We start from the raw sequence: 13,794 nt of genomic DNA, 5'->3' as shown, positions 1-13,794 counted from the left end.
CTTTGCCTCCTGATATCTGTTCATGCTACGGTGTCTGCTCTACAGATGCTCCCTGGGTTGGTCAAGCAGCTGCTTTGACTTTCCTGAGAGTGCATAGCTAGAAACACCCATATGGACAGATACATTTACTACAATGTATATTTAAAACAATGAAATTATTTCAGAAGCAATTAATCCATAGTAGCATGAATCTGAATATAAAGGTGCAACAAGCTTTTAGCTATAAAAGAGGCAGCTGGGGTGGCGACGGTGAAGCTTTGCCAGCAGCAGCAGTGTGGTGCATCAGCAGTAATGCAAACAGGGTTTAGTGAGAAAAAAAAATAAACTTGAATGACTGCATAATGTGCATAACATCTCTGCTGCTGCAAAAAATGAATGTATTATACTGTTATTTTAGCACATTTTAATTTATAGATATATTGTACTCTGCAATTTGTAAATTGCAGCAGGCCATATTGCGATTTTATCTAATTTGCAATTAATTTAGGGATTTTTTTTTCTCCTGGCAGAAAAAGTGACCGCTTGGATGAAATTTGATCTTTTTTTTGTGGTCCAACATGACACACAATGTCGGCATATTTGGGAGTTTTATTACCAAAATAAGGCACTGAAAAAGCATCAGTGTTAGCAATCAGCAGAAATCCTATTTCAGACATCAGTATCAGCTCTGATTTTCACAAATCTAGTTTGATTTGACCTTTAGTTTGATTTCTACAACTTTTTCAAATCTTAGAATATTTTAAACTCAGTCTTTAAGGAACTTAGAACTTAAAGGAAAGCAGTAAGTCACTGAATAGGAGGACTGACTGCAGATGCACTGATCACTGTGTAAATAACCAGCAGGGCTGCATGAGTATTGATGTTGTGATTGTCAAGATTCATTCTAGACTCTGATGGTAGATTCCTCAAACAGCCTGAAAATTCACAAAGCAGAAACTAAGAATGAAAACGTAACTCCTGTGTGATTCCTCTGCTATTCAGATGTGTGTAGTTGAAATTTAAGCAGCCCTCCAGTTAATTGTTTGAACATGCATTGTGTAATCGTTCCTTGTTGTATTCCTCCAGAGTTTTTGTCAACAGAAGCTTGGCCATGGAGAAGATCAAGTGTTTTGGTTTTGATATGGATTACACTCTGGCAGGTGAGTGCAGTTTGATGTGATATCACATCATCAGAAATGATGATTTACTCTGAATAAAAGACAAAACCTTTCCTATCTCAAGGCAAATATGTTTTTAGTACTAAATCTAAAGATAAGCTAATAGTCCCACCCCTACTTTATGAAGCACCAAACATACAATGGGTTGTTTTAAGAGTCTTTTTGGTGCATTGTTTTGGTCTTAGTTTCTGTTTTGCACACATGATCTTGTCTCTTCTTTAGTGTATAAATCTCCTGAGTATGAGTCGCTGGGCTTCGACTTGACGGTGGAGCGTCTGGTGTCCATTGGATATCCACAAGAGCTGCTCAACTTTGTCTACGACCCCTCCTTCCCTACCAGGTTGGCTCCAGATTTCATTGATGAATACCTAATTTGACACCATTTTTCCCCTTCAAACATGTGCTTTCGGTTTCTGACTTTCTGCCCTCTCATCTGTCTGTTCTTCTCAGAGGTCTGGTGTTTGACACAATGTATGGCAACCTGCTCAAAGTCGACGCCTATGGGAACATCCTGGTGTGTGTGCACGGATTTAACTTCTTGAGAGGGTGAGATTTGTCAACATAGTCCATTACATACACAAGTGGAGGATTTACAACTGCATTTAATTCATTCTACGTCTCACCTAGATAAGTTTTCTCTTCTTTGCTTATAAATTAAATCTGTGTGCACAGGCCTGAAATCAGAGAGATGTACCCAAACAAATTTATTCAACGAGGAGACACCGACCGCTTCTACATCCTCAACACACTCTTCAATCTACCTGGTAAGAAAAAAAAACACAAAAAACAGACGATTTTTAGTGTCTTTTAAGTAGTACATTTAGTCTTAATGGTGAAGGCCACAGAGGTCCATTTTAAAAACTTGGTTATGTGTGAACCCTGAGTATGTTAACCTTCAAATAAAGGAAACTCTAACCTGAGAATGAGGGCTAAGTCAAGCCTGTTTAAGAAAGACAGGAAACTTCAGCTCTGAGTCAGTTACCATGTTAGCTGAGTCTGTGAAGCTAGACTGGTCAGGAGCAGGTTTTCTTCAGTGAACCTTGAGTTTCTTTCCGTCTCCTCCCTCTGAGTGATTGAAAACAATTTAATTTCCGTGTTCTTTCATTCATTCTTGTCCATATCAGGTTCATTTCACATTTATTCTATTGAAAAATCTGTGTTTTTTCTGCAGATATAAACATGCCACATAAAACATAATGTTTTAACCAAACATGACTGATTTTGTCAGAGCATAGTGTGATGGGGGTTGTTACCTTTACATCAGTAAATCTTACTGGAGTAATAAATAAACTAAACAGGATGTTGGTGAAAAAATATTTTTGTTCAAAACCGGCCTTATGGTGAGGATAAAGCTGATATTGACTTTGTTTAACATGTCAAATATGATTAAACTTATGTGAGCCTGATATACCTAAACTTTACCCAGTTAAATTAAAGATATTAAATTAAAGCAATTTAAGTCACACAGAAAAACTCTGAGACTTTTAGTTATAGATTTAGCAAGGGTTGTCCCGATCAACATTTTTGGCCTCTGATCCCAATGTGATTTTTAAACATTGAATATACTCATAATTAGCTACCTAGATTAGACTTTCAATTGTTATTACTAGATATCTCAAACTTACTCCATTTAACTCAGTACAGCCAATATTGTTGTTAAAAACACAAAATTACATTTTCTGCTCAGAATGGTGTAATAGCTCTATTTCGCTTTAATTATCTGTCAAAAAATAAATTTACATATTCACTTAGTGCAGTGTTTAGTATTCAATCAGACAATCAAAATCCACTTGAAGTGAAGTGGTCAGCTGAATGACCTGAGCAGTCAACAAAGTGAACTCAACCTCAGTTTCACTTAGAGGTGGTGTAACAGAATCAATAATCACAATAAAATATGAATTCAGTAAATTAATTTTAAATATTATAGTTCTGCTTAGAAGTTAATTTGACTCTATTTGTCACAACATAAACTGAACTCAAAAATGAATTAAAAACATCCCAACTCCACTTTAAAGTGGTGTAAACAGTTTAACTTGAATAGGATCAAAAAAACGTATGAACCATACAGACTCAACAATCTTTTAAAATGTAGCAGCTTAATCAGATACATGAACCAAAAATGAATAAAACCCAAATATCAAATAAAAGACACTCTTTTAATGTCAGCGCAATTTTTGAAGTGGGACTAGAGCTGCTACATCACTCCCTCTCCCCCTTCACTTTTATTTCTCAGAGACTCAGCAGTGACATGGGGCAAACATCTGAGCTCCAAATGTCTGTGGTGAAGCTAACGGCAGTGAAGTTACTTTTCTATAGTATGCTATCATGTACTTTGTTGTAAAGCTCCAGTAAAGCAGAGTCAGTAATGTAATGTCGAGACGGCATGGCATAGCATGGGTCCAAATTCTCCACCACGGAGATGGGCTGGTTGTCCAAAGTGATGAATTCGACCACCTTTTCTGTTATCTTTTTTGCCTTATCGCTCTCTTGAGGGTACATGTCTTTCCTCTTAAAGTCCAGAGTGTGTATCTTCGGTGAAGCTGCCTGTTGCTCTTGTAAAGTCTCCGTATTCCGCTGCATGTTTTGATCGGAGATGACGGATCAAATTTGTAGAGTTAAACGCAGATCTGCTGCTACCACCTCGTGAAACGGTCATGTTATAGATGCTGCAAGCAGCCGTTGGACTGTTTTTGCTCTCAAGTTTGAAGTTCTTCCACACCGCTGACATTTTTAACATATGAAAGCTAATGATGCTACCACTGCTTTGTTGTTACTGGCGCGTTTACTGCCTGTCGTAGATTGTGCTCCATTTACGGCAACTGACGTAAATGATCGGCTGGGTTGATCGGATCAAATTGCAGATCGACGATCAATTAAAAATGCTTAGTATCGGCCCCGATCCGATACATGTGATCAGGATCAGGACATCCCTGGATTTAGCTTTCAAATTAGATGTTGTAATTTAAAAGATTACCGAATAGGATAAAGCAAAATTATTTTTAAATAGAACTTTTCTTACCATGTTTTTCTCCAAGCAGGGTACACAATATTAGCACCAAACTCAGCAATGGAGAGCATAACAGCCCCCATGCATTCAGCTATAATATCTCAATCGCCCTATTGTGGCTAGCTACATTAGAGGAACTGATCTTAGTTTTAGAGGCTAAAAATGGCATACATTTCGAATGGTATAAAATATTTTAAAATTTGTTAACTAGACCAAAATGAGTCTTAATTGAAATTTATTTGAAAGTCCGGCCCCAAAGCATCCATCAAGGAAAACCTGGCCCTTGTAAAAATGTAGTCGCTGACCCCTGACCTAGATGGAACAAAAGATAAGATTGAACAAAAAGACAGAACATGTTTAAAAAGTTCATTATGACAGAATCCCATCTGTATATTTAATTTTCCTTCTGTGATAGCATTACAATTTTGGTTGTTTTCTTGGCATCTTGATAAATTACCACACTATACAAGTCAAGCTCTCAAGAAACATCCAGATGTATTCATTACTGTGTAAATGGAATAAAATGAAATGATTTATGTCTGCTTAGAGCTTTAGTTTATCATGACCAGGTTATCATCAGTCTTAATGATTCACTCTTCTTTTTTGCTCCTTAGAAACATACCTCTTTGCTTGCCTGGTCGATTTTTTCAGTAACTGCTCCAGATACACAAGGTACTGCATACTCACCGTTTACCTCAGATTTATGTTTGTCTCTAGTAAGTGAAGCTAGTTTAATTTACCTGCTGTTACAGCTGTGAGACTGGCTTCAAAGATGGAGACCTTTTCATGTCCTACAAGAGCATGTTCCAGGATGTCCGGGATGGTGTGGACTGGGTTCACTTCAAGGTACGCTCATTGACTCTTTTTTTAAAACGATATCTGTTTCTTGGCAGCTGTAAGCCATTCCCAGCGGTCAGTTCATCCACAGCTCTGAGTTAATGTTTGATTTATTTTCTCAGGGGTCCTTGAAAGAAAAGACTGTTGAAAACCTGGAGAAGTACGTGGTTAAAGATGTGAGTAGACTAGCATTGTAAGGACTACTGCTCATGCATTTACATAAACAAAATACCAGCCTGGTTCTTAACTCTAGCTGGGGTGGCAAATACCGAATCACTCCAGAGAAATAAAATAACACCGTCTCATTGCACTGGAGTTTTTCTGCATTGTTAAAGTCTGCTTCTTTTTTCCTCCACAAAGCCAAAGCTTCCTCTTCTGCTCAGTCGTATGAACGAAGTAGCCAAAGTGTTTCTGGCTACCAACAGTGACTATAAATACACAGAGGTGAGATAACAGTTCACATTTAGATGTGTTAATGAATGTTTGGAAAACGTACTGTCCTTTTATTTATTGTTCATGTACAAAACAGATCCCTTTTTGGCTGAACGTTTGCTGTTTGCCATCCAAGTGATGTTAATGATTAAGTAAAGTTTAGTTTTGGCTTAAAGTTTAGTGCAAAGTTCCCTAAAATCTCTGTGTTGTTTGATCTCTGCCTCTCCAAAAGCAGAATTCTGCCTGTGAGTGTGTGTATAACCAAGTGCATGCCTGACTGTTTGTGTATTTGTTATTTAAAGTGTTTGAGTCCTGTGCTCATGATTTTTAAAATAGAATTTCCTGTTATTTTACAGAAAATTATGACCTACCTGTTTGACTTTCCTCACGGCCCAAAGGTAACTCAAACAACTAAACAATGTTTTTAATTGTAAGGATCTCACTTGGTTCAGTTTAACAGTCTTGGTTGAAAATTGTGCATCTTTATAGAGAGAACAATCAGAAAATATATAACTTTTATTATAAAAAAATAAAATGAGCTTTCAGTGTATGATAGTGGGCAATGTTGTTGAAAGGGGGCCTAAAAATGTTCCTTACTTCCTGTCACGTATCTGTTGTTGGTGCCCAACATTTCAGATATTCAGTATTCTTGTAAAAGTAATCCATGTAGCTTCTGAAGCTAAGGCTCCCAACAGCTCCAGTGTTTTTTTCTATCATTTCATCTTGCTGCATTTATACCATCAGCTGCTTTGAGCACACAAAGTGCATTCACCCATCTTTAGTTTCATCAGGCTGGTGGTTAACACTGTTGCTTCTCAGCAGACTTCCAAGAAGTCGGCGTCTTGGCTCCAGAAGGCCTGACTTGTTTTAGACAGAGGCTGGACTGGATGGATATCATATAATTCATGTTTTTGTGTGTTTATGGCAGCCTGGTACACCACATCGGCCCTGGCAGTCTTACTTTGACCTGATCCTGGTCGACGCCCGCAAACCCGTGTTCTTTGGAGAGGGGACAGTGCTGCGGCAAGTCGACACTGTGAGTGTGTTTTGTAAAGACCTGCATGGAAAAAAAAACGCCCTGCTCTGCTTTTTTGTGCATACAGTCATTTTCATTGCAACTTTATTGTTGGGTCAGCCACATCTTTACGTGGTACACAAATTAAAATCTGTGTATTAGGGCTGTCAAGGAATCATATTTTTAAATGGGTATTAGTCGCTGAATTTGTATAGTTAAATATGATTCAGAAAGTTTTAATCACTTGTTCACATATCAGAACAGAATGACACTGGGTAGATATTCTAACCAGAGTCTTGGTCTGTGAATTAAATTAATTCAAATATGTGGTTTATGATGATGACATTATTATTTAAAGAGTGCTGCATTGCTGCACTAGTGTGGTCCAAAACCATGCCTTAGATATAGGAGATACCTCAAACTTCTTATTCTGTGAAATAAAGTGTTTGACACTGCTATTTATGAAGAGACAAACTTCTCAATGCATTTCGTAGGAGTGCATGTACAAAATGACTCACTGATGTCCAGTGATCCCCATCAGCTGCACTTTTCAGAAGTCCCAGTTTCCTTGCGCTCACTTTTACTTTATTGTACTGCCTTTGGTCAAAAGCCAGCTTTTATTTTCAAAGAATAATGATCTTGTGATAGGTAAGGGGGACATTAGCTTAACCATGAAAAGAAGAACTTGTTATGGATCGAGTCAATAAAATTTGCTCAAGGGTATATTACTGGGAAGGGGGAAGTGTCTTGTATCACAATGTCAAAGTTGCTTTGACTTGTTCACCGAGCCATCTGTGAGTTTTTGGAACTGAAATGAGACATTCAAAGTGGTGGTGTCCTTAATTTCATATCACTGTGGCTGCAGGGAAACCTTAAAGACCCTGTAAAGTGAAATCCAAAATTTATGTCCTAATTTACTAGATATGTTGGAATACGGTTGCTGTAAATGTGTGAAAACACTGGGATCAACCTGTGACTGAATTTTGGATTCAGACTGTTAGAAAGTTTTTTACATCTTTCTTGGCTGGGTTGAATGTGAGCGGGGCTATGATGTCATGAGCCCACAGTGGGTAATGGCCCCGCCCCTCTAACACTACAATATAAAAAATCACAGAGCAGTTCATCTCAGTCCAGTCTGTTGTTGGCTGATGTCACTGCCTTTATTTAAAGTTACAGTCAGTCAAATTCTGCTTTTTGTTCATTGTGAGGTAAATTTGCCAAATCTATCAGCAACAGTGGTCTATGTATCATTTCATGCACCATAACAGAGATTTGAGCCAGAATACGTACTGGCACAGAGCCTGGCAGCTGCACTCTGATCATAAGGTCAATGCAAGGTCAAGGGTCACACTAAAGGTGTGAGTGCTTTCCTCCATTCAGACTTTTTTTTTTTTTTTATTTGAGAAGATTGTATTTCTCCTGAGTGGGCATGGCATCAGCTCCTTCAACAGACACGCCCACACCATCCTTGATTTTGAAGTTTGATTTTATAAACTCGTAGATGTTTTATTTGGCTGAAATTTGAACTAGACGTTCATTACACAGTGACCTGTCATACAACAAACCTAAACACAGATTTATTTTTGCTTTACATGGTCTGTGTGATTAGCTACCAGCCACTGTCCTGCCACGGTAGCTAAATTAGGATGCACATATTTGTATGCAATACATAAAAGAGGAAAAAAGAAATGCGTTAACTATGTACATAGGTCTGAATGCCATCACCATGTTAATGCTGACAGCCCTATTGTGTATGATTTTGATATTTTAATGATAAATTAATCTTTTTTTTTTTTTTCTTTTCAGACCACAGGTCGATTAAAGATTGGCACTTACACCGGACCTCTACAGCATGGTATCGTTTACTCTGGAGGTAATTAAAGAGTCTTAGCACTGTTGGTTTGTTTATTGGATTCATTTTCTTTTACTTTTGAAATATTTCTTTAAAGAATAACACAAGTGTGACTGAAAGCAATGTTTGCTCATTGCACATGCATGACTTACTCTCTCACTTCACAGAAATGCTGCAGTTTTAGATTTCTGTGTTGTATAACTTATTCACTATTCAACATGTGGAATAGCATGGCATGTGGTTTTATATGGAGTTTTACTGGGTTTTGCTGCCCTCAGCGAAGGTTCACAGGCAAGGCTGCCTTCCTCATAGCACAGCCATCACGTGGAAGGCAGCAGTTTGCATATGCTTTTGTGGATTTGTGCAAGCTTTTGCAAATCTATCTAAGCATTTGCAGATTTGTGCACAGATTTCTGTAAGCATTTGCAAGTAGTTTTGCAACAATAAAAGCTCCATAGTTTTAAGCCTAAGTCACGATACTGTGCTGAGATCAGAAATAAAAGTGACAAATCTACTTGCCATTAGCAACTGCTTTGTGCACCAGTGGTAAAAACGGGCATTGGGTGCTCACTCGTTAAATGGAGGTGTGGACAGCATTAGTACCAACACCCTATAATTTTAAACTTTGTGTTTCCATGTGTGGCCTCATATTATGGTCCAAAAGAATATACTGCAGGCTGTCCATATAGAATACCACAATCCTTTTTTTTTTATTATTTTAAGTAGAGGACAAAATCCTCAAAGTTAGGTTCTGAAAACATCATATTTGTGCTCTCAGGTTCTTCAGACATCGTGTGTGACCTGCTGGGTGCGAAAGGAAAGGACATCATCTACATTGGAGACCATATTTTTGGCGACATTCTAAAATCCAAAAAGCGCCAAGGCTGGAGGACATTTCTGGTGATACCTGAGCTGGCCCAGGAGCTGCATGTGTGGACTGACAAGAGCTGTGAGGCTTTCCACATATACATCATAGATGTACACAGAGCTTAAAGACAACTGTAGTAATTATAAAAACAGTTAATTGACATATGAGCGCGAGCCTAGTCAGGCAGCAGGAGAAATATTTCACAGTAGCTTTATAGTCTTTCAGTGAGTTTTATTTGTAGGATACTCAGAGAACAACATGCATGACAGCAAAGGTGGCTCAGCCTCAAATTTCTTTTGATTTTCATTGATTTAAGATGAACTAGATACAGCCAAATAACCTAACACCTGCTGTTGTTTTTCAGCCATATTTGAGGAGCTTCAGTCTCTGGACTGCTTCCTGGCAGAGCTTTACAAGTGAGTTTCTCATTGTGAAGGCAGCTCTTTCTCCAGTTGTAAAGTGTCCCTGAAAAACTTCTCTATGCATTTTTAGACTGTTTTGAGGGAATGGTGAAAATAAACATTAGTGCGAATAACTTAAGTTAAAATGGTCCATCACGTATAGATGACAGCAAACACTCATTGGGGTTAACACTGCATAATAAATAGCTTTGAAAGGTGATGCCTGAAAGGTCAGAGGTATCCATTGCCATGGGGCTTACTGCAGGCTCTGTGCTTCCCAGCAGTCCCCACAGTTAGACATGGGGGTAAATACCTACTACTCTCTTTGCACTACATCACTCAAATGAAATTCCCTCTTAATAGACAGGTGCATCTGAACAGATCAGCTATAATAAAAGAGTGTCCCCTACATTCAATAAATAAATAATCCTGATTTACACAATGTGATGGGTCTGTTTTGAGACACAGCATGTATAAATTGGCAGCATGTTGTATATACAGCCTTGGCATAAAGGTCTTCTGTTGCCTCCAGCAGCTGTGTGGCAAATACAGATACATCTACAAAAATTTGAGTGTAGCATAATTTTTCCATTTTTCTACTCAAAATGGAAACATTTATGTATTCTGGATCAGTGCTAACCCTAACAGCGCCTCCATTCCAACTTATTGAAGAACCTTAAAAAATATATTTTATTTTTGGAAATTATGAAGTTATTTTGAAAGCAGTCCTGTAAAAACTTAAGGTTTTTTATCTTTAAGTTACTTAATATTTAGATTTTTGATTTGAAAATTTATTCTCTGCTTTTTCCCTGATAGGCAAGTAGAATCATGACGGCACTTGTGTATTATATAGTATTCACAGTATTGTCTAGTATAACCACAATCACACATTATAGACAAATGCAGGACTATTCTAGATTATTTAATGCATTCTGTAACCAGACTGGAGCTTGTATAGGGCTGTTGTAGTCGTCTGATCGCTCAGCAGTTTTTACACCCATTCACTCCACATTCACATTGATGGCAAAGGCTGCTTTGTATAGTGGCTATTAGAATTAACAAAGTCCATTTATCCGCATTCACACATCACTAACGCAGCAGGGAGGGTTGTTTGAGGTTAAGGGTCAATCCCATTTCTCCCCCTTAGCTCTTATCTTAGCCTTACCCTTGGTTTTGCGTGTTCATGTCAGGGTGATGGGGTGTCCCAATTCTCTTTTGACCCGAGGCCTAGGGCAGCATAGCCCTTGTAACGAAGACTTTTCAGGACCCAACTCGAAACCAAGGGTATGATGAATTTTCCACCACGCACTGCTTTTACTTGTGAAATGGCACAACGGACTATGAAGGAGACGTGTTAATGTAATTCTCAGCATTTATAAATGATTGTAGAAAATACAACAGTTGTCTTGTCTTATATATTCAATTTTACCTAGTAGGGATGGGAGTTTTTTGTATTTTCATTATGTACACGTGTAAACGAGGGCTTTTAACTGTATGAATATATGGAGAAGACTAACATGAGGATCCATATTATGAACAAGGTGGTCGAAGCTTGTCACTTCCGAAGAAGCAGCAGTTTATCTGCAAAGTGTGATGATGAACAGCAATCAGGTGGTATCTCGTTTCTTAAAGGGATACTTCAACATTTTGGCAAATTCGCCCATTGCCATAATTCCTATATTCTTAGTAATAGGTTTGTTTCCTTTAGTTTTTGTTGCAAGCTGTTTTTAGATCTGGGGGAACCAATATACCAGCTGCAAAGCTAACGCTATGAAAGCAGACGGTACCCCTACCCCTTACCACTCTGTTTTGAGGAGGAAGGGGAAGGTCAAAGGGTAGAAATGGGATTGGCCTCAAGTGTCTTAGGAGCTTGGGATCAAACCTCTCAGCCTTCCAGTTAAGAGATGACTGATTCTACCACTTATGCACAGTCACCCCACATTTTTTACACATACAATGAAATATTTCTGGGATCCATGTGAACAAATCCTTGCGTAAATGTGACATGGCATCGCAGTAGGTTGCTGCTCAGGTTGCTTTGATCATGGCATTCAGCTCGTCTGTATCATTGGATCTTCTGTCTCTCTTCTTCTCAGTAAAGCTCCATAAATTCTCCTCTACAGGCTTCAGCTAAGGCCAGTCACCTAGCCAATTAAGCACAGTAATACTGGTCAGCAAACCAGTTAGTAGTTTTGGCTTCATTTTGTGGAGGTGCAAAGTCCTGCTGGAAATAAAAATCAGAATCTCCATCTATAAAGCTTGCCAGCAGACAGAAACAGCTTTATACAGCTCTAAAATCTCCTGGTGAAATGATGGGGAACATGAAACCAGACCAGGAGTCACAGATCACAGAATATTTGTGTGTTTTGTTCTCAGACATCTGGACAGCAGCAGCAATGAGAGGCCGGACATCAGCTCACTGCAGAGAAGGATTAAGGTAAAACTCCGATGCACACTTCCTCCTATATTTCACAATAAAAAGGGCTTTACTAATCTGTTGAATAATCAGATCTTCTAAAATATTATATTAACTTAAGCTAGATTGCTTAGTGTTGATATGCTGTCTTAATTGTTGTGAGTGCTTTTGTTCTTGGTGTGAGAAATGTAAATCTTACTTTCTGAAAAGTCCCCAGAAAGTCTGGGTAAAATCCTTGCAGTATGCTTTTAGAGGGATTGGGAGTTTTCTCATTCTGTCTACATGTGTTTTGTGAACTTGGAGAGGGCCTACAGTTGCATCCCTTTAGGAGTCTTAGGGGAATACTGCATGAATATAGGGCACAGGGTCAGTCGCTACGAGCCATTCAGTCCTTGCATGACCAAACTGAATTGTGTCTGCAGTTAAACATATTCCCAGTGCATGTTGGCCTTTGCCAGGGTTGTCCTTTGTCACTGATTCTGTTTGTGACTGGATTTAAGGCGCAGCCAGATCAAGGAAAGTTTCCAGTTGAGGAGCCTCAAAATCACATTGCCACTTTTGCAAATGATGTGGTTCAGTTGGCTTAATAAGGCTGGGACCAGCAGCTATTGAGGCAGTTTGCAGTTAAGTGTGAAACAGTTCAGATTGGAGTCAGCTCCAAGTCTAGAGCCTGTTCCAGACTGGCTACATGAGCTGGGACACAGCATGGCTTGATTTTCATTTTGGTTTTGCATGTTAACAAGGACTTTCAGGCTGCCTGCATGAGCGCTGCATTGCACATAACTGCTACACACGTCTCGCATGCAGAAAATCTAGAGAATAGAAGGCTCGCCTTTACTGCCTGGCCCAGACAGATAGGAAAATGCTAAATAGAGAGCCCTGTTCCCCTTGTTTTTACAGATAGGTCCACATCAGTGGAATAAGTTTGCAGTGTGTTTTTGATGGCCCTGATGAAGGACACAAGCCTTCTGGCTTTAACGTTTTGCTCTAAATTTCAACTTTTAGTAAAGTATGCTGTTTCCACACTGGTAGAATACATCACAGGCAGTGTAAACACAGTAAGATTACACTTCTGGGTTTTGCTTTTCAAAGTCTGGTTTAGCACCAGGTGAGTGAGTTCAGGTATCTCAAGTCTTGTTTACTGATGAGGGTAGAGAGACGTGGAATGTAAAATATGTTTGTCTTATTGTTTTTCAGAAAGTGACCCATGACATGGACATGTGCTATGGCATGATGGGAAGTCTGTTTCGAAGCGGATCTCGACAGACACTGTTTGCCTCCCAAGTGATGCGCTATGCTGACCTGTACGCCGCCTCCTTCATCAACCTGCTGTACTACCCGTTCAGCTACCTGTTCAGAGCTGCACACGTGCTGGTGAGATTTACTTTATATTCTTACGTAGGGTGAATTTATGCAGCCTTCAGTCTTTTGTGTTCTGTGCTTACGTTTTTGGCTGACCACTGTGAGTGCCTGAGTGAATGACTCTACTTTCAGAGTCATGCATACAGAGCTGCACTATGGCCAGGGTTTAGTTGTACTGAAAGCCATCGGTAATGGCTTCCTCCACTGCAGTAAATACCTTGGATAAAGCTTGAGCATTGCGTCTGTTTTTCTAGAACTGGACCACATTTCTGTTTGAAATAAAGAATATAAACAACCCTAAAAGCTTTTCATGTTGTAAAAGATGTTATTGCTGTTCTGCCAATCTGCTTCAGCATGAGTATGTGATAGTTATGAGAGAAAGCGTTACTTGTGTGAGTGCTTGGATACAATGCCTGCTAGTGGAGTGATTAGCTCGGACTAAGCCAC

General features: G+C 39.0%; 1 protein-coding gene across 5 annotated transcripts in view; it reads left to right on the top strand.

The window, feature by feature from the left end:
• The window catches only part of nt5c2a (5'-nucleotidase, cytosolic IIa), a 46,564-nt gene that overhangs the window by 7,001 nt on the left and 25,769 nt on the right, over positions 1-13,794 (top strand). For all 5 annotated transcript variants that reach the window (XM_041789278.1, XM_041789275.1, XM_041789276.1 and 2 more), the window contains exons 3-17: positions 1,066-1,139; positions 1,380-1,497; positions 1,608-1,703; positions 1,830-1,921; positions 4,779-4,836; positions 4,917-5,010; positions 5,124-5,177; positions 5,362-5,445; positions 5,790-5,831; positions 6,362-6,469; positions 8,255-8,321; positions 9,079-9,249; positions 9,533-9,584; positions 11,946-12,006; positions 13,183-13,359. In XM_041789278.1, coding sequence (XP_041645212.1) covers positions 1,066-1,139; positions 1,380-1,497; positions 1,608-1,703; positions 1,830-1,921; positions 4,779-4,836; positions 4,917-5,010; positions 5,124-5,177; positions 5,362-5,445; positions 5,790-5,831; positions 6,362-6,469; positions 8,255-8,321; positions 9,079-9,249; positions 9,533-9,584; positions 11,946-12,006; positions 13,183-13,359 — 1,348 coding nt within the window. The remainder of the gene's footprint in view (positions 1-1,065; positions 1,140-1,379; positions 1,498-1,607; positions 1,704-1,829; positions 1,922-4,778; positions 4,837-4,916; positions 5,011-5,123; positions 5,178-5,361; positions 5,446-5,789; positions 5,832-6,361; positions 6,470-8,254; positions 8,322-9,078; positions 9,250-9,532; positions 9,585-11,945; positions 12,007-13,182; positions 13,360-13,794) is intronic.

This window comes from Cheilinus undulatus, linkage group 6 (genome assembly GCF_018320785.1).
Source record: "Cheilinus undulatus linkage group 6, ASM1832078v1, whole genome shotgun sequence".
Lineage (NCBI taxonomy): Eukaryota > Metazoa > Chordata > Actinopteri > Labriformes > Labridae > Cheilinus > Cheilinus undulatus.
The sequence above is the reverse complement of the archived record's forward strand: the minus strand, read 5'-3'. Positions and strand labels throughout refer to the sequence as shown.